At 48.3% G+C, this 18,825-nt stretch overlaps 1 protein-coding gene across 7 annotated transcripts in view; it reads right to left on the reverse strand.

The window, feature by feature from the left end:
• SPSB3 (splA/ryanodine receptor domain and SOCS box containing 3) overlaps positions 1–18,825 on the reverse strand; it is a 44,382-nt gene that overhangs the window by 17,133 nt on the left and 8,424 nt on the right. For 6 of the 7 annotated variants that reach the window (XM_073363016.2, XM_073363018.2, XM_073363021.2 and 3 more), the window contains exons 2-7: positions 17,667–17,815; positions 15,920–16,097; positions 14,438–14,625; positions 12,409–12,511; positions 11,410–11,535; positions 10,598–10,946 (exon numbers count right to left, since the gene is read on the reverse strand). In XM_073363016.2, coding sequence (XP_073219117.2) covers positions 10,598–10,946; positions 11,410–11,535; positions 12,409–12,511; positions 14,438–14,625; positions 15,920–16,097; positions 17,667–17,815 — 1,093 coding nt within the window. Of the gene's footprint in view, positions 1–10,597; positions 10,947–11,409; positions 11,536–12,408; positions 12,512–14,437; positions 14,626–15,919; positions 16,098–17,666; positions 17,816–18,825 lie in introns of those variants that run through there. The other variant, XM_073363022.2, reaches the window with a different exon arrangement.

An 18,825-nucleotide genomic window follows, 5' to 3' on the forward strand; every position in this document is an offset into this window, starting at 1 on the left:
GGTGTAAGGGTTGGGAGGATTTTGGGGGGAAAGACGTTTCCAAACAACTCTTTCCCAGAAACCCGGTTAGACGTTTGGTGGTGGCAGCGAAAGTCCAAGGGCAAAAGGTAAAATAGTTTGTACCTTGGGGAAGTTTTAACCTAAGCTGGTAAAAGTAAGCTTAGGGGGTTTTCATGCAGGTCCCCACATCTGTTAGATGTTATCCCCTAACATCCCCTAGAGTTCAGAGTGGGGAAGGAACCTCAACAGCCATTGTCGGAGCCAGATGGTCAAGGGAGGAGGAGTGAAGAAATTTAACAGACTTATCAACACCAAAAAACCATCAATGTGCATCCATGACTGAGGGAAGGCAGATTGATGACCCCTAGGTGGAGGCTGGCACCCCTAAAGACAAAACAATTAATTAAATCAAAAGGACAGAATGGCTCTCTCGGAGGTGCTTCAGAATGTTAACATCAGAAGATAACACCGATTAAGGAGTAACCAGTCACAGACTGACACAGCAAAATCCATAAACTTCAACAACAAAAAACACTATAAGAATAGGGTGCTTTGTCATGGGACTTTGGGTTCATCTTGCCACTACTCCAGCAGCACTGGATCACGACCTACAGAGCCTGGCTCCCCACTGTGAGCAATCTGGCTGGCCACTAGATTAATCCAGACTCTGGACTGGTAACTATAAACATCGACTGGCAGTACTGTGTGCATGTGTGTGTGACTGAAAAGCATATGCTAACTGCTATATTCTCAATAAATGAGGTGTTTTGCCTTCTTCCCTATAAAAAATCTCGTGTGCTTTGTATAGCGTAACAGGGATACTCAAGAGATTGGTAGTGAGGATTTGGAGCTTCTGAACCCTAGGACGCTGGCTCAAGATCTAGCCGAGGTTGGTGGAGGCCACCCCCTCCACAATGCTGTGCAGTGGCCTGTGTGAAAGGAATTGTCAGGCTCAGCCCAATGCCTAATGGCTAGGTGTGGCAGAGTGTTGCTAGAGAGGTCTTAATCAGCTCCTGCCACCCCAGCCCCAATCAGGGGGATTGAACTGGGACTGGGTAGATAACTTAATGCTTGCCTGGTAACAGACCACACCTGCCAGCCTTGTTAGCAGGAGCTATAAGGCTGGGAGGAAGTAGAGAGCAAATGGGGCGGGGCATGCTCAGAGGGAGGCGGGAGTCTCCTAGTCTGTTGCTGGCCAGCCTTGTGGTAGGCCAAGCTGTTGTAAAAAGCCTGTATATAGGTGGAAACTAGTGGTGGGGACTTGATGACAAATAAAGAGCGCAGGTGTTGCACTAGCCTGAAGTTTCCCTGAGTCTCTGAGCAGAGGGGGAGAAGGGCTGAAACAGAAGGGCATGGCGTGCACCCCATTACACGTGGGGGCTCATCCGGGATCCAAAACCACTGCCAGTGCATGGCTACCCAAGGATGGAGGGAACTGTGCGTTGGCTAGCTAAACAGCAAGAAGAGCTGCAGAAAACCCTGCAGGCCTTCCAGCAGTCCCACCACGCAGAGCTGCAGGTCCTACTTGCCTTGCAGGCCGAACAACAGAAGAACCACCAGGATTTAATCCGGGAGTAGGCCAGTGTACAGCAGCAGCTCCTGCACCAATGGGTCAGTCCCCCTAGAGGTGATGCAGCCACGCACCAGGATTGGGGCTCTGTAAGATGGGCCCCACCAACGACCCTTCCTGTGTACGTTTGAGCGGGTGGCCATGTGTGCCTGATAGGACAAGGCAACCTGGGTCCTAAGACTGGCCCCCTATCTGGCCAGTGAGGCGCAGGCTGCCTAGATGGCCTTAAGTGATGAACAGGCCAAAGATTACGACGCGATGAAGGCGGCCATCCTAGACCGGATGGGACTGTCCGTGGAAAAGTACAGAAAGAAATTTTGGATGGCCCGGTGGACAGGGGGGTTGTGGCTCTGAGCTTTTGCCCGGAAGCTTACAGACTGGGCCATGTGGTGGTTGAGGCCGGACACCCAGATGGTGGGAGAAATGATGGACAGGGTGCTTCTGGAACAATTTGTGAAGGGCCTCCCAGAAAACATACGAGTCTGGGTCCAGTGGCATCAGCCAAATATGGTAGAGGCTGCTGTCAAATTGACCAAGGAATATGCAGAGGCAGATGTTCCTTGAAAAGAGGGTTGAACAGGCCAGGACCTAGACCGGAGAAAAAACCCTGAGAAAAGAAAGGAGGAGATTAAGGGGGCCCCTACTTGCCCAGGACAGTTGGTCTGCTGGCGATGTGGGCAGCCGGGACAAAGATGCAGAGTACCCAGATATGGAGTGTGGGCTAGCGAGTTTTGTGGTTAGATGAACAGTGAAGGGAGGAAGCAGCGGTGAACACTGGCCATCATCCCCGTGCGGGTGGGGAGGAAGTATTTTTTCCCCACTGCTTGTGTCCTTTCCTCTGATAGGCATTGTGACGGGTTCAATCACAGAAACCCCCTTGGGACTGTCATCTGATGTGCTGAGATTACCTCTGAGCCCATTTTCTCTGCCAGTTTGGACCTTCAGAACCCAGCCTTGTTGAGCCAGACATGCCAGTCTGCTCCAACACAGACCCAGGGTCTGAACCACGTGCCCCAAAACCGCAGACTTAACTGAAAACAGCTTAAGAAGTGCTCCTGTCTCCAGGACCCAGACACCCAGCTCCCAGTGGGATCCAAACCCCAAATGAATCTGTTTTACTCTGTATAAAGCTTATACAGGGTAAACTCAAATTGTCTGCCCTTACCCATATGCAAACTATGTAGCTGCATAGGGCACCAGGAAATTTGGGGCACCAAATTGCCCCAAATTTCCTGGTGCCCTATGCAGCTGCATGCTGCTCCAGTAGCCAGCCTGATCCCCTGGCCGGCTGAGCCAGCCAGGAAAGATGCCCCCACTCCTGCCACGTGCCCACTCCACCCCTTCCCCATAGCACCTGCTCTGCCCCCGCCCCGCCTCTTCCCACCACTGCTCTGCCCCAGCTCCGCCCCCACTCCACCCCTTTCCCTGAGCTACGGCCCTGGGGGATTGCAGCAGGGGTCAGGCACACGCTGCACTCACACCAGGTGGCGGGAAGTGGAGTGACCTGACCCCAGCCTGCTCCGGCTCATGCTGGGGGGGGAGGTTCCCCCCTGCCCCCCAAGCCTGCTCCTGCCCCGCACAGACCTTGGGCACAGTCCCCCCCCCCCCCACGGAGGCCTGGGGCCAAACATCTTCCCCCCCTCGTGGGAGGGCTGCGTAGGGCACCACAATGTCTAGGGATGGCCCTTCTCTGGGTCTCCACCCCTCCTTCTAAATGGAAAAGCACCAGGTTTAAGATGGATTTGAGTACCAGAAGCCTTCATTCTTCCTGGCATGACTCACAGGAAGACTTGCAAGTAAGCAGAGCCATTTACAACCAATTGTCGTAGTTGATGGGAACCATCGAGATTCCAAACCACCATTAATGGCCCACACGTTGCATTATTACAATAGGACCTTATAGTTTATATTTCTAGTTTCAGATACAAGAATGATACATTAATACAAACAGGATGACCACACTCAGAGATTATAGATTTGTAATGATACCTTTTGCATGAAGCATATTTGTTACATTATATTCACACTCATTAGCATATTTTCATATAATCATATGGAGTGCAACATCACAGACATATTTTCCCCTACTCCCCAGCCCTTTCTGTAATGGAGCAGAAGTCAGCATTCATCTGTCTTGCTTATGGTGGTCGCTATCAAAAAGCCAGCATTTGCTAGTGATGATAGCATGCTTGTATCTAAGGTAACCAAAATCTTTCTCCAGTACTTACAATTGGAGATAGCTGTGGTAATTGTTGGCAAATGTTGACTCTGTGATGACCCTTGCTGTAGTTCTTTGTATCTGTGCCATTTTATCGAGGTGCAAGCTCAGATAATACAGTGCCTAGGAAGATATTTTGTGATTGGAGCTTGTGCCTCTTCCATTACCACCTTCAGACCCCAGCGGGGATCAGAGCCCCATTGAACTCTGTACATATACAGAGCAAGAGTCAGTTCCTGCCCTAGAGAGCATACAATCTAAACAGACCAGGCAGCCAAAGGGTAGGTGGGATCTTAACTGCACACCCATTTCTTGGTGTGCCCTGTGGAAACCATGGCCACAGAATGGGTTTATAAATGTCTTGGTGACCAAGTACGTTCTTGTCTAATGAGAGACTTATAATCAGAAGGTTCCTCACAAAATCTTGTCATTCCTGGGGCACTTGTCAGTGTCCCTTGAAATGAATTCCATGCCCTGGAGTGGGTTATGACTCACTGGCTCACTGGGAACTAAGAGGGGATAAGCAGGCTTTACTGCTGTGCTGTGTAAACAGAGATAATGCACTTAGCCCATCCCTTCAAGCATAATATGGTGGAGGGCCTTGCTGTGCCCAGATGTATGTTTTCCTTCCTTCCTTGCTCCTCTCTCTCAGGGTCAGAGAGGGGCCTCTAAGAGGCTGACCCCTGCGAGCTGGAAGTCTGAGCAGGGTGAGTGCCTTTGGTGAAGTGTGGTGAGGTGCCTGTGGCTGGTATGCACAAGCCTGCTCTCAGCTTGGGATCGCTTTGCTCTGTGTCTTGCATGTTTTGCTCATTTTAGTTCTCCTCCAGGGGCTGATGGTGCTACAGCTCTGGGGTAACATTGAGGTCTGGTTCCTGGACACATGGCATGAGTTGAGCCAGCATGTTTCTGCGCTGACCAAGACAATAGCAAAACGCCCATACAAGTAAGTTTGTGTCACCCAGGCAGGTGCTCTCAACTCTCAACCGAATCCCAAGTCCAGAACATCAGCATCACTCTTTGTTCTGGTTGTGACTCTGACACACTGTGGAAGCAGGGTTGATACTGCTCCCATGGCAGATCCTTACAGAGAACTCAGTGCCATGATGTTTCAGGGGGCTCTATGTGGATGGGGTGGGGGGAGGGGGGAACCCAGGTTGTCTCCTGTCAGGGTATCCAGAATAGACTGGATGTAGGAATGTTCATTTCATGACTGTCCCTGTACGGTTATTCGGCTCTTTCCCCTCCCCCATTGCCATTCACACACTCAGTACACTGTGCTCTGCCGTCTAGGTGTTTGAGGGATAAGAGGCATAGGCTCAGAAATAAGAGCTGATGAGGAAAGTTAGGTGACGGTAGGACATGCCCTCTTAGCAGCCGGAGGGAAGGGGCCATTTTGAAGATGGAGAGGGTTGTGAGCTAATGGAGGAAAAATGCTGGTCCTGGAGGAACAGAGGTGGACTAGCCAGAAACCCTATTACAGAGGCTGCAGGAAAGATGTGATCTCCCAAACATTCACTACTGCGTGTCCTATCCTTGCATCTCTTCCTGCAGGAAACAGCTGGAGACCCAACTATTCCCCTTCTGCACTGATGGGGGCTGGTGCAGCGGTGTACATGGGGAGAAGGACAGGACAGGACTGCAAGAGGCAAATCCAGTTTAACAGTCAGCCCTGTTGTGGCAGTAGCCATAGCAGCAGCATACCCTTCCCCAAGCCCAGTGCCAGGTTTACAATGGCACCAGTGGCTCCATGGAGCCGGGCCTGTGCCCAGAAGGGGCCCTGGCCTGCTCCACTTGCACTGCATCCTGAGACACCACTGGCTACCCCCACCACTTGCTCCTCTCGGCCTGCCTGCCCACTGGCCGAGAGCTCCTCTCTGCCCCCTGGGCCTACCCGCCAGCTTCTCTGACTGCTGGCAGAGGTCTCTGCTTCCCACCACCTGCAGGGCCTCACCTGTCTCCCTGGACCTGAGCAGCTTGGGACTGGTGCAGAAGCCTGGCCAGTCTCAGCTGCAGCGGGGGGAGGTGTGAAAGTCTGGGGGGATCGGCTGGACCCCTCCAGGCAAGTATGTCCTGAGGGGGCCTGGCAGGGACAGGCCCTGGCCTGGCTGATCACACCACTCCCGCAGGGACGGAGTGATTCCCCACCCCAGGACCAGCCCTAGCTGCATTGCCGGCTCACCCAGCAGACATAGTCGCCTCCCAGCAGGGCCAGTGAGTGTGGCCGGGAGGCAGGGCATGGGGGAGTGGGTCTCTGGGGGGTGCTGGGTAGTGAGAGGGCAGGGAAGATCCTAGTGTGTTGGTGAACTAGGGAGTAGGGTGCCAACTTTCTACTTGCACAAAACTGAACATCCTTGCCCCCCCGTGCCCTGCCCCTCCTCAGAGGCCCCTCCCCTTCTTCAAGGCCCCCACTCCCCCCTCACTCCATTCCCCCTCCCTCTGTCGCTCACTATCCCCACCCTCACTCACTCGCTCATTTTCACCAGGCAGGCTCCCGATGGCACTTACTTCAAGCAGCTCCCAGAAGCAGTGGTATGTCCCCCCTCTGGCTCTGACGTGGTGGAGAGCCAGGTGGTTCTGCGCGCTGCCCCATTTTCAGGCGCCACCCCTGCTGCTCCCACTGGCCGGGAATCGCAGCCAATGGGAGCTGTGGGGGGCGGTGCTTGGCATAGGGCCAGCATGCAGCACTCCCTGGCTGCCCCTATATGTAGGAGCCAGAGGGGGGACATGCCAGCTGCTTTCCGGGAGCTGCGTGGCGCAGAGGCTAGCAGGGAGCCTGCCAGCCCCGCTGCATGGCACCACCAACCGCACAGTCAATGGCCTGGTCAGCAATGCTGACAGGAGCCATCAAGATCCCTTTTTGACCAGGTGTTCCGGTTGAAAACTGGACACCTAGGCACCTTAGAGCGGTTAGGGGCAAAACTGTGTGGAGGGCCAGGTGGGGAAGGCTGTTGTCTCCTGAGTGTGGTATAAACTGCTTAAGGGGGGGTGGGGGGCGCGGAGAATTAACCAGTGGTCTTGACTCCCTAGAGGGAAGTAGCTTAGCTGAGAGAGCAGACCAGACTAAAATCATCTGCACTTGGATAGCTGGGCTCCCCAGCCCAGTCAATGCCAGACTAGCTAGAGAAAACTCTTGAACAAAAAGGGAGTGTGTATTATTCTCTTGCCTCCCACTCCAAAGATGTTAAGGTCAACAGCTTTAAAAATGGCCTCTCATTGGGTTCCTAAACTTTGACCACTTGTATTTGAATTTTGGTAGGTGCTTGGTAGTTCCAGCTCCCCTTGACTCTAAGAACCGTGGGTTTTGAATGTTTCTGAAAATAAGGCCCTAGCTCTTTACATTTGGGTCTCCATGTTGAAATGAGAATCCCCTCTTGCTTCAGTGGGACTCCAGATAGCATTGCTCACTTACTTGGAGGATGGCAACTAGGAAGGGACAGCAGATGCATAGAAATCCTTGTTATCAATGGCTATTCCATGGTGATACATTCTTCCAATAAACTAATTTAAGTATACAAGCCGGTCAGGTCATTGTGTTGCCAAAGAAATTCTTTGTTCAACCACAATAATGTGTCCTAATATAGGAGAGCAAGTGGTTAAGCTTCTCATCTAACAGATGTTCCAGGTCCCGTGATTGGAAAAGCAAGTCCAGTTCTCATTAATGATTTCATCATTGGATGGTATTGGGCTCATCGCAGAGAATGCATGTAGCTAGTATGGGAACTTTTGAAGGAGCGTCACTGTGGACACGTGGGTACTTCATTTCCTCCCACATCTGTTCTTAGAATGTTGAAGGGCACTCTGTAGTGCTTTCCAGACTTAGTTCAGCACAGCTGATATTGAAAGCTGAAGGTCTCAGCCTCCACCATATGCATGTAAACTCCTTCATGATAGCTCCAGTTCAGACAAGAGTCTTCCAAATCACCTGCATCTAGCTACTTCAGGGGTAAGATTAGAGCTTTGCAAGAGGAAGAACCTTAACCAGAAGTCATTTGCTAACTGAGCTCCCTCTGAGGAGAGGCTGGAAATGAGAGGGAGTTCATTTCCTGCTGCCATTCAGTACTGCTGAGGTGTGAGATTGTGGATAATGAAGATAGCAGGCTCCACAGCTCTTGCAAACAGGCATGAGAGGAAGGAGGAGCATGCAAGTTTTTCCTGGTGCTGTGCCTCCCCATGGTTGGTGTGAGGGGAAAGAGTTCACTTGCCCCAGCCTTGGGGCAGGTCTGATGTTCCTTTGCCACAGGGAGCATAAGCATTGGACAGCAGAAGAGAACCACTTACCATTTCTATTTCAATCTAGCACCCTAATTGAGATCGGCTTTGTTATCTTAGTACGCTGAGCCAGTCAGTCCTTACAACTCTAGGCACAGTACTGTTACAGGATATGCCTGATGTTTTACCATGTGTCTCTGTTACATGTTCAATAACCTGTTCCCACCACTTTGTGTCCTGACTTGCTAGTTACCAAGATGGTGCCTACAGTTACAAGGTAACAGGACACTTTTTCCTCATTGATGTTTAAAGTCTTATAGATCAGGGTCACTTCTGTCAGGGAAGAACCTCTTTCTCAGCACAGAAGGTCCGTGGGAACAGTTTCAGGCCACATGTGGATTATTTTCTGCCAAAGTAACCAGACCCTTGTCAGTCCCTAATCCAGGAGTATTTCTTTCTGATACCCAGAAAAGGAACATACTTTATGGTCTGCTACAGTCAGCTTGCAAATCTTGCATGATGATTATGCAAAAATTACTGCTGATAAAGCTGTGTTGAGTTTCAAATCAGGTACCTGACACCAGGCCTGTCACACTAATAGATCAAGTGAGAGCTGTGTGATCCCCCTGTCTGACTTACTAGGAGCCCTACATTATTCATCCATTCTTTGGGGCAATAAAACCAGAGTCTCAGTTATTAATTTGATTAATAGAGGAGGCAGCAAGTCAGATCCCTCCTTTCTCCTCACCTTACATAAAAGGTGCACCTAACTACCATAGTGTGCCCTGAGATCCATCTAATCCAGTATCCTGTCTGACTATGGCCAGTACCAGATGCTTCAGAGGAAGAAACAAGACCTTCACAAGGCAGATGTGAGATAATCTGCCTCCAATACATCTTTATGACACTACACCCCATATTCTTCATAAAAATAATTATATGAATATGGCATAACTAAGATGTTTTATGCAAGATAGGTTATGATTTGCTGATTATCCAATTTGTGTGCATGCATCATTTCTGTATCTGAAGTTAGGAATATTGACTATGTAACAATCACAACTGTGTGTGTACTTAGGGAATGCTCACCAGACAGTATGCACACAGCCTGAATGGGCCATTAGGAAGAACAATAAGACTTTGAAGATACTACTAAATCCTGCCTTCCTGCAAAGGTTCCTGGATTACTGCTTGGACACTACAGGGTCAGGTGATTGTGTCATCTGGTACTAGACCCCCATCTTGGACTTTTAGTGTTTTTCCATTAAGAGGTCATGTGGGGGTCAGCCTGGGAAACAAAAGATTCCCACAATATGTAAATTCTATTTAAGGCTGGAGCATGTGTTAATTATGGTTGCTGGTTCTTCACTGAGTCCTGCTTTATAGGATGACTGCTGTAAACACCTAAGACTGATTAGGGGAGAAGGACTAGGACCCAGGCAGAGAAAGGCAAGCCTCTGAAGGGTACACCTGGAGATTTAAGCTGCAAACAGTGTAATTTACCTTCAAAAAACTCTGCAACCTGCATACAGCAATATTTACAGTGAGAAATTACTATTTTATTAAGCCTAGTTTGCATGTTTTGTTTGAGTTGCTCAGTAATCTGCTTTGATTTATTTGTTATCCCTTATAATCACTTAAAATTTACCTTTTGTAGTTAAGGGGCTTGAGAGCCCATCACAGCAACACAGTGCAAGGGAAACCCAGGCTGGTAGGACAGGCAGCCTCAATGGGACCCCAGCACATTCAGTGGCAGCCCAAAAGGGGGGATCCAACCTGTCACAGTCTCCTCCTGATTCTAATAGAGATTGTCTTAAATCCTGAAGCATGAGGTTTAATAGCCCTTCCAAGACTCATTATGATACTTTCAGTATTCTTGAGAGCCACACTTTGGCTCATACCTTCATGGGCAGTTAAAGTAAACAGTATGTTTATTACCAGTTAATAGTCTTTGATACAGGAAAAGCAGCAGTACCCAACATGCAAAGCAGTTAAAGAAGTCACAGGACTCAAATGAGATCATTTACAGATCAGCTCTAGCAAGTAACCGCTCGTTCACAACAGTGCCAACAGTAAAGCATATAGATGCAATTTTAAGAGCCTCTCTCTAAACACTGCTGTTCTAGATCACATCCCAGTGACCCGATGCCTTCATTGCAGGTGCCAAACCAACACATAACAGTTAGGAGAAGGGTGGAGTGGCAACTGGCTTTGTCTTTTGATGGGATCATAAAGCCTGCTAGAAGAGATGCACATTCTGAAGCCAGGAAGCCGGTTTGAAAGCTTGCGTCTCTCCTGGAACAGTCTACTCCCTAGAGATCAGCTAGTGATGGTGGTAGTGAGTAGGAGAACGAAACTAAAAAATTTTGCTGTAGGTTATCTGGGCTGCCTATTTCAAAGAAGTCACTCTCTCCTCAGTTGGGATAGGTTTTCAATGCAAGTGGCTGATGCGTGTAGCTTAAAAGATTTCAAGAGAGCAGAAGTCTTTGCAAACTTGATTAGAAGTTGGGTGTCCCCATGAAGAGGTGTCTGGCCTGGATCACCCTCAGAGATAGTGAAGGAAACCACCCCCCAAGGCAGTTTGTTTGAAAGTAACTTACGTCCTCCTGCATCTCTTCCTTTGGCATGCCTCTGCATCCGAGCCACAGGAGCTATCTGAGTCACTTCCTGACAAGGAGGAAGAAGAGGTGGAAGGCTTCAATGTGCTACAGTTCATACTCAGCACCCAGCCTAGTTTGTTGTGTAGAACTTGCTTAAGTCCTGGGGGCAATGGCAGCACTTCCAGCGTATCCACATAGTTGGGCAACAGCTGGCGGAGGCGGTAACAGCAGAGGTACTGGAGCGACGTGTAGCTGGCGCATGAACGGATCACCTTCATGCTGCTTTTGGCTGCAGTGGAGCACACCATGGGGTAGAATTTCTTGTTCTGCAGTTTGGTAGCTGCAACTCCTGGGAGGAAATAAAATCAAGGAGGCTGGTGTTAGTCATAGGCAAGGGCACAATTAGGTAATTACCTATAATGCAGGGATATAGTTTCTAGGATGCCCTGTGATCTGAACTATCACCCCTTCTCCCACCTAAATGTGGGGTCTACAAACATATCGATAGAGATCTGGAAAGCAGGAGATATTTGAAGGCAGGCCTGTTGAAGTGAATAGTTGTTTTAGAGACACTCTGCTTTATGCACTTAATCTTCCTATAGTTTGCCATTTACAGAAGCCCACTATCCCCATCTTCAAACAGTCAGATGGCACTGAGACTTCCAAGAGGCAGCAACAAGCTGAAGACCGACCCAAAGGGTCAATGTTCCATAATTCATACACCACTCCCTCCCTGGATGTTTTGTCCTATCACTTTGTTGTGCTTAAGGGTGGGTTTGGCTGGATGATGGCCATTTTGTCCCAACTCTTACCTATGCATTTCCTGTTTTTGAAGAAAGTGAGAGTTCCATGCCACGTGTCCAAATGAACCCCAATGATGGAGCCTTGGCCAAACCTTGAGGAGAAGTTCATTTTATCTCCCCTGTGGTGGAGTAATCCTTAGACAGACAGACAGACGATTAAGAAGCAATCCTACACTCTTTAGATCCATCCCATCTTCCACAATCTCTTCCTATTTTGTATAGACTGAAGGAATCAGCCATTTAATTAAAAAAACCCTAGATTTCCCCATGACCACCATTTTGCTGCCCCCCCATCCCAGAGCACGTGAAGGGTCTTTGGCAGCTCAGGAGACAGCCAATGGTGGAATATACTCTTGCCTCTAGACCCATGGTCAAGTATAGGCCAAATGTGTTAAAGACTGAAAGTTGTTGCCCCTCTGTGGTGTGACAGCCTATGTGAAATGAGCTAGGTGTTCTCGCCAAGGCAGTGGGGAGGGAACCTTATTGGCAGTCTCAGCCATGGAGCAAATACAGAACAACAGAGATTGGACTTCCTTCACTCCTTTTTCAGGTGGAGACACTTTTTTTGGGGTGGGGTAGGGTGGGAGGAGTGGTGGTTTTATGCTGTTATCTACAGAGGAGGTTGGGCATGGACAACGTTCAGCCTCTAGGTCAGTCTATGTATCTGGCTAAGGAAGTTACTTCACTGTATTAAAAAAAAAAAAAAAAAAAAAAAAAGAGACAGACCGACAGACTTTAAACGACAGAGGCAATCCTGATGGGTAAACAGCAACACCGGCAATATGCATGGATTCTCTCCACTGCCCAAATGGAAGGCTGGCTATGGGCAGCAGTTTCAGTCCAAGTCCATTAGGGATATCAGAGCAGATTCACAGTCCGGGTGACCATTTCAGTCTTATTCCCATCATTCAGAGCACTTCCACAATTGCTAGGATTAGGTTTCTTCATATCCATGAGCCTTCCCCATGAACTCTAAAGGCAGCAGTCCCCCTCCCTACCCTGCATTACCTGTGTATGAGAGTCCCCAGCTGTCTTCATCCTTGCCCAGCAGACTACAAAATGTATGGCGGTACTTGTCAAGATTCACATCTGAAGTCCCAATTCCCACCATCTGGATGGAGGTAGCCCATGCCAAAGAAGAAAACAAGATCTTTGTTTCTGCCATGGAACCACTCAGGGCTTTAAGCACAGCATAGCAGTGACACACAATACAGGAGTGTGACGCTCTGTATCTCGGAGAAACATGCTACACCCCCATGTTCATCTTTATAAAATGATTGATTGGTATCCAATGCAAAGTTGGTCACGTTGGATGCCTTAGGAAGGCTAATGATGCACTGAGCATAGCTATTATAGTAATGTTATAGGTTATAATTTCATGTATGTAGTTATGAGGATGAAAATGTATCCTCATGGCTTAAAATAAGCCCTGGCAAAAACTCTCCAAGAGCAGAGAGGTAGTTCACACCTCACCAGGGCAGGTACGGGACAAACCCAGCCCAGCCTCACAGGAACAAAGGATCCTGGCCTAGGCAGCAACAAAAGAATCTGTTAGACTCTCAAGGGAGTCAACCCCCCTTCCTTTGGTCAGTTTGGAACTGCAATGAGGTAATGCTCACCTGACTCTGAAAGGAGAGGGGTGGGGGGGAAAAGCCAAGAGGGAAGGAAGGACATGATAAAAGGGAGAGACGTTTGCCACGCTCTTCCCCCACCTTCCACCTACATCTACAGACACCACATTAAGCAAGTGAAGTGCTGATCAAAGGGGAGAGCCTGGCTGAAAAGCAACCAGCCAGCCTGTGATGAGAAGCATCTAAAGTTTGTAAGGACATTGAAAGTGTTAAGATCAGCTTAGAATGTGTTTTGCTTTTATTTCATTTGACCAAATCGGATTTGTTATGCTCTGACTTATAATCACTTAAAATCTATCTATCTTTATTGTTAATAAATCTGTTTGTTTATTCTACCTGAAGCAGTGCATTTCGTTTGAAGTGTGTCGGAGACTCCCCTAGACTCATATAAGCTTGCAGTGTCCAGCAGGCATAACTGGATACTGCAAGACAGAGGTTCCTAGGGTTGTGGCTGGGATCAGACGTATTGGCTAGTGTCATTCGGTTGCACAATCCAAGGAGCAGCTTACATGCCAGAGGCTATGCGTGAACACCCCAGGAGTGGGGGTTCTCACAGTAGAGCAGGGTAAGGCTGCCTCCCAGAGTCAAGGATTGGAGTCACCTAGCAGATCACCGGTCCAGACAACACCAGAGGGGAACGTCACAAGGAGTTTCACCTTTGGGTCTCTCCCTCTGCTACTTTTATTAGCATGTCCCAATAGGCTCTACTGGAATCTCTGGGCAAGTTACAGGTTTTATTCCTGCACTCTAGGAGTTTACTATTTATCTGAGTGAGGCAGGCAAAGCAGGAGATGGTCACATCAAAAGCCAACCAAAGGGGGAGTGGAAAATGGTGATCGTTAGGTGAATAGTAACTTCTTTATCTACATGCTCCAGTGCTGTTCCAGCGTTCATCACGTTAGGAACTAGTCAGAAAACGGTGCATCTCTGACTGGACAGGCATCTGGCATTTCTCTGCATTCTGTCACTCCAAGCACTGTGCGGCAGGGCCCCATCTCTCTATTTTGTCATGTTGAGACAATCACTGGTGACCTACAAATAATAATGTAACAAAAGGCATGAAGGAGAGCCAGGAGATGCGAGTCTTATACATGACCTCCACTGACTCCGAGATCTCAAGTAAGTCACTTAACTTCTCTGCTTCAGTCTAATTGAAGTTCTTGGGCTCAATATTGGGGTATTGTGATGAAATTTAATGGCCTGTGCTATGCAGGTCAGAACAGATGATCTAATGGTCCCTTCAGCCATTAAACTGTTAGTTTCCCTGTCTGGTAGCTGAGGAGGATTCCAGTTTTCATGAAGTACTTTGAGAGCTATTGATGAGGCATGCTGTCAAGTACTGTTCTGTTAAAAGCTCGTCTATATCTGTGCACCTACGTGTTCCTAAACAGCTTGGCTCAACATACCATGTCAGTGCCATAGACTGGAGAGGTCATCTTGATCTCCCAGAAGTGCTGCCCCTCCGCCAGCTCCTTGTTCCCACGGATAGCAGCAGTGCCACAGCTGTACTCCATGTGGAAGTTCACCTTGCGGTTGTCACAGGTCAGGAGGGTTGCAGTCGATTTGTTCACGTCATCCCACACCCACTCAAAGTCTGTTCAGAAAAAAAAAGACAGCATCTTTAGGAGGTGGGGCTATATGGGATCGCACTGACCCAGAAATGTAACAGTTTAACAACCTTTAAGATTTTTATAATCTAGCAGGCTAAATACCAGGCTGGGTCAGTTGAACAGTCAGCTTGCTAAAACCCAAGACCTTTTTGCTGTATTCTGGCTAGGGATGTCATGCCAGTGTGGTCCATCCTTAACCACATCTATCACTATCAACAAACAATAGTTCTCATTTTGAGGTAACACCAGAGCTCAGGTGTGCAAGCAACTTGTCCTACAACTGCAGTTACCTAACACTGTCACATACATAACAGCTGTCAGCTAGCATGCGAGGTTGGGTTGGAATCCAGGCCACGAATGAGACAGAGTAATGTTGCCTTTAGTATTTATTACAAACAGCAACGTCAATCTGAAAGACAGGCAGGAAATGACCTAGATGATGTCTAATCTGGGAAAATGAGAATTTAAGACACTTCTAGAGCGTCCTTGAGTTTTGGAGAATCCCATTTTTATTCCCTTTAGGCTCATGAAATTACAGCCAGAGGGCAAGCAGTGTTCCGCCTTCTCATTCCTGACATATGAACACCCCCACCACCTGGCCAGGTCCAGATTTTATCTAGCTCTCCTAAGGCACAGTAAGCCTGATCTTAAATACTCCTTACTACCTGACCAGTTTGCTAATTGTACTGAATTGTGCCGAGTTTGATCCTTGTTACATGTACACTGCCCCACAGTTGACTACAGGTGTGTGAACAGCAATGCACACTGGATTACATTCATATGAAGTAGGAACCATTTCATTTGTACCTGCAGCATCCACATGGGGGAGTTACAGCACGTTGGTGTGCACTGCTATTCGCTCCCCAGAAGTTCATGGCGGGGCAGTGTAGATGGGATGCCCTGGGATGTAACCAGGAAGTTCAGTTTCACTTGTGGCCTAAGCCAGATTTGAAACCAGGCCCCCACACATGAGATCTGGTGTATTAACATCTTTAGAGTTTAGCCTGTGAATCATGCAGGATAATATACTGGTTATCTTCCCAGTTTCCCTACGGAACATGTCATAAGAACAAAACAGCACGCCATGCAGGAATAGCACAGGTTATATTTTCCCCACTAAGCATGCAGTGGTGGTCCCCTCCCCATTCTCTACAGATGAGCAAGTGGCACCACCATCTGCATAACCCGAGGGGACCCTGAAACATATGGGCAAAGAGAAAGCAGCACAGTTCAAACCCCAGAGGAATAGCAAGAGCAGTTTAAGAGCTGCTTCCTTACACTCATCCTCTTCACCACACTGGCAGTCCTTGACACGATGGATGGTGTGCAGACTGGAGCAGTACGGAGTCTCATTCTGGTTCTCACAGTTGCAGTAGGACTCTCCTGTCACAGGGATGGCGCTGGGGATGGAGGGCGAGAGGGAAGGAAACTCTGGCTCAGAGTCAGAGTCACTGTGCTGCCATGGAAAAGCAGAAGGATACCATCAAAGCTAAAATTTGAGGGCCATCCCATAGCTTGAGCAGTGCTTTACAAAGCCATGGCTTGACACTCCTTGTATTGCAGTAATACCCAAAGGTCCCAGTGGGCACATGCCCAAAAGAGCCCACACAGATGAGTGGATGGGGAACGATGCAAAGTTCAAGCAAATTGAAGGAGGATGACAATAAACACACTGCATTCCAGGTCTTGATTTTACATCACTGACACGATTTAGGGATGTATGAGGTTGAAAGGAGGAAACCACAGGAGTGGGGAAAAAGGACAGACAAAGGGTAGGGAGAGCGAGATTGGGCAGCTGAGGGATTGACATGGAAAAAGAGGCTAGGATGCTACCAACAGTAGTACAGCAAGCAAGGGGGAAAATGTAGAGTGCATTTCAGGAGTGAGGGAATGGTGGCTTCAAGCAGTAACCGCTGCTGCTACTCGTGTGGAAGAGAGGGCAACACTCCACGTTGGCTTTTGTCTTAGGGGACAGAAGATTGGAAGACCTCACACTTAAGATACTTTCTTAAAAAGCTTTTGCTTACTGTGGTGTATGGGCACAGAAGACATGTAGTTACAACAGCATCTAAACATTACTATCCCTATATGCCAGCATATCAAACAGCTGAACCTAAACTGATTTCTTTTACGCAGTGTTTGTACTTCATACAAGATACAGGGCCAGACTCTAATCTCAATGACTTCAGTAAATTACTCTAGATTCACACTGGTGTTAGATAATTAGCCCACTGTTTCCTATGTATTCCTGTTCTATTGCCCAGATTGAAAGTCATGCTTAAAGGCTACAATGACACTTGGATTTTGTACGACTCTGGTTCATTTGTGCATAGCCCATCCCAGTGCTCTCCTGTCCTCTGCAAATTGTTTCAATGTTCAGGCCAAACATCTAGAAAGACACATTTCTGCCTTTTCTCTTCTCCGCTTTCCCCTTCACAGAAGGGACCTTGCAGAATTTATAGAGAACGTTACCACTGTAGAAACTTTAAGCCACTCTGACAGGACTGAAGGAAAACAATTATACATTGTCCCTCTGAATTCACTGGGCCAATCAGGTGTCTGAGTCAATCTTACCCTCATACCAATGTGCACCTTGCTAGGGAGTTTAACCTGTATAACTAGGAGCTGGGGGAAAGCAAGCTGAAGGAGGTCAGCAGCTATTTTAATTTATCCCTTCTTACATGGTTCTATTTCTTTTCCTCCTTCATTCCCACCTTCCAGCTCTTCTACATCAATTTATACCAAGTGAGACAAATTCAGAGGTGGTGTGTCAAGGTGTTAAGTTACAGGCTGGTAACTGGGTGAGAGTCCAATTTGCATCAGCTTAGACGCCCTGTAAGCTTAGGTTACTGGAATCTTGTCTGAATATGGTCCACTGTGCATGCTATTGCCACACTGGGCACCTGGCCCTCAAGCCACTAGTCACCTGCATCCTGGGAGGAGGAAAGGTTTCCTTAATGGGTGTTTTAAAACATGCTTTAGAAGAGGATATTTTTACTTTGGGATCCTTAATATTCCAACCTACCTGCCCATCAGAGTCATAGCCCCACCCATGTGCTCCAGAGGCCAAAGCTACTGCCCGTGCATCTGCATCCCGGCGTACCCCATTCAGGACAAAGTGCCAGGCCCTGCTGTTGCGTGTGCGTCGTGCCATGGTGTTTTGATACAGATAATCTGCAAAATGGGAAGGGAAGAAAATAAGATTACCCAGAGCAGCAGAGTCAACCGGAAAGGATCTATTTGGGCACCACTTCCTTCCAGTGGTCATCAGGCTCTACCCCCTCTCCTGGCCACCTTGTGAATAGGTTTGGGATAGCCAGGCTCAGGTCAAACCGGGGCCTTTGCCATGGCCTTATGGAACCTCACACCACTACTCTCTGGCTAGACTAGTAAGACATACACCTTTCACAGCATGGTCAATGCTACACCTGTTGGCCAGCAGGGGTTGCTGCTGAGCAATACAAGCATAAACCTACCCTCAGGAGCCAAGCTCACCACCTCTGCAGAGCTCCCAGCCCAAACTGGCTGAAAGAAATACTAGGATCTACTTCACTTTGAACCCAGCGTGTTGAACTGGGTTACCAGAAATACTCCTAGAAGCACAAAGGGGGGGGGGGGGGACAGTGCCACCCTGCACTAGCACATAAGGGAGAACTGCTACTGCACAAACCACCCAACACCCTCACCTTTGTCCTGAAAAAGAGACGAAGATCAACAATAATTGATATATGCAGGCTCCTGTGGGTCCAGTAACTACACCATGCATAGCCAAGTTCTGACGTTAAACTCTCCCATTCTTAGCTGTCTATGGCATTGCCTCCTGGCTCTACAGTTACTACACAAGTTGATGTGTGTGTGCCTGTCTGCTCATCTTTGACTAATTGACTATAATGGGAAGAGGAGAAGAGAGACCAACTTCTTGCTGTAGAGGGACAATGATCTTTTCATCAGCTTGTCCTGACTTTCCTCAAGAACAAAACTTCTTGCGTGTTTCTGAATTCTAGCCAGCTGCGTCTCAGAGACCAGGTTTGGGGAGGTTCTATTTCCCCCAGACAGACCAGAACAAGTTTCTAGCCATTACAGCAAAAACTCACATAAGAAAAAAGAAGAGCTAATTCTTGTTGCTCAATCCCCTCCTTTCCCCCCTAGAATCTCCTTTTAGTATGTCACACACAAAAAACCCC

Source organism: Lepidochelys kempii, chromosome 10, assembly GCF_965140285.1.
Source record: "Lepidochelys kempii isolate rLepKem1 chromosome 10, rLepKem1.hap1, whole genome shotgun sequence".
Taxonomy (NCBI): domain Eukaryota; kingdom Metazoa; phylum Chordata; order Testudines; family Cheloniidae; genus Lepidochelys; species Lepidochelys kempii.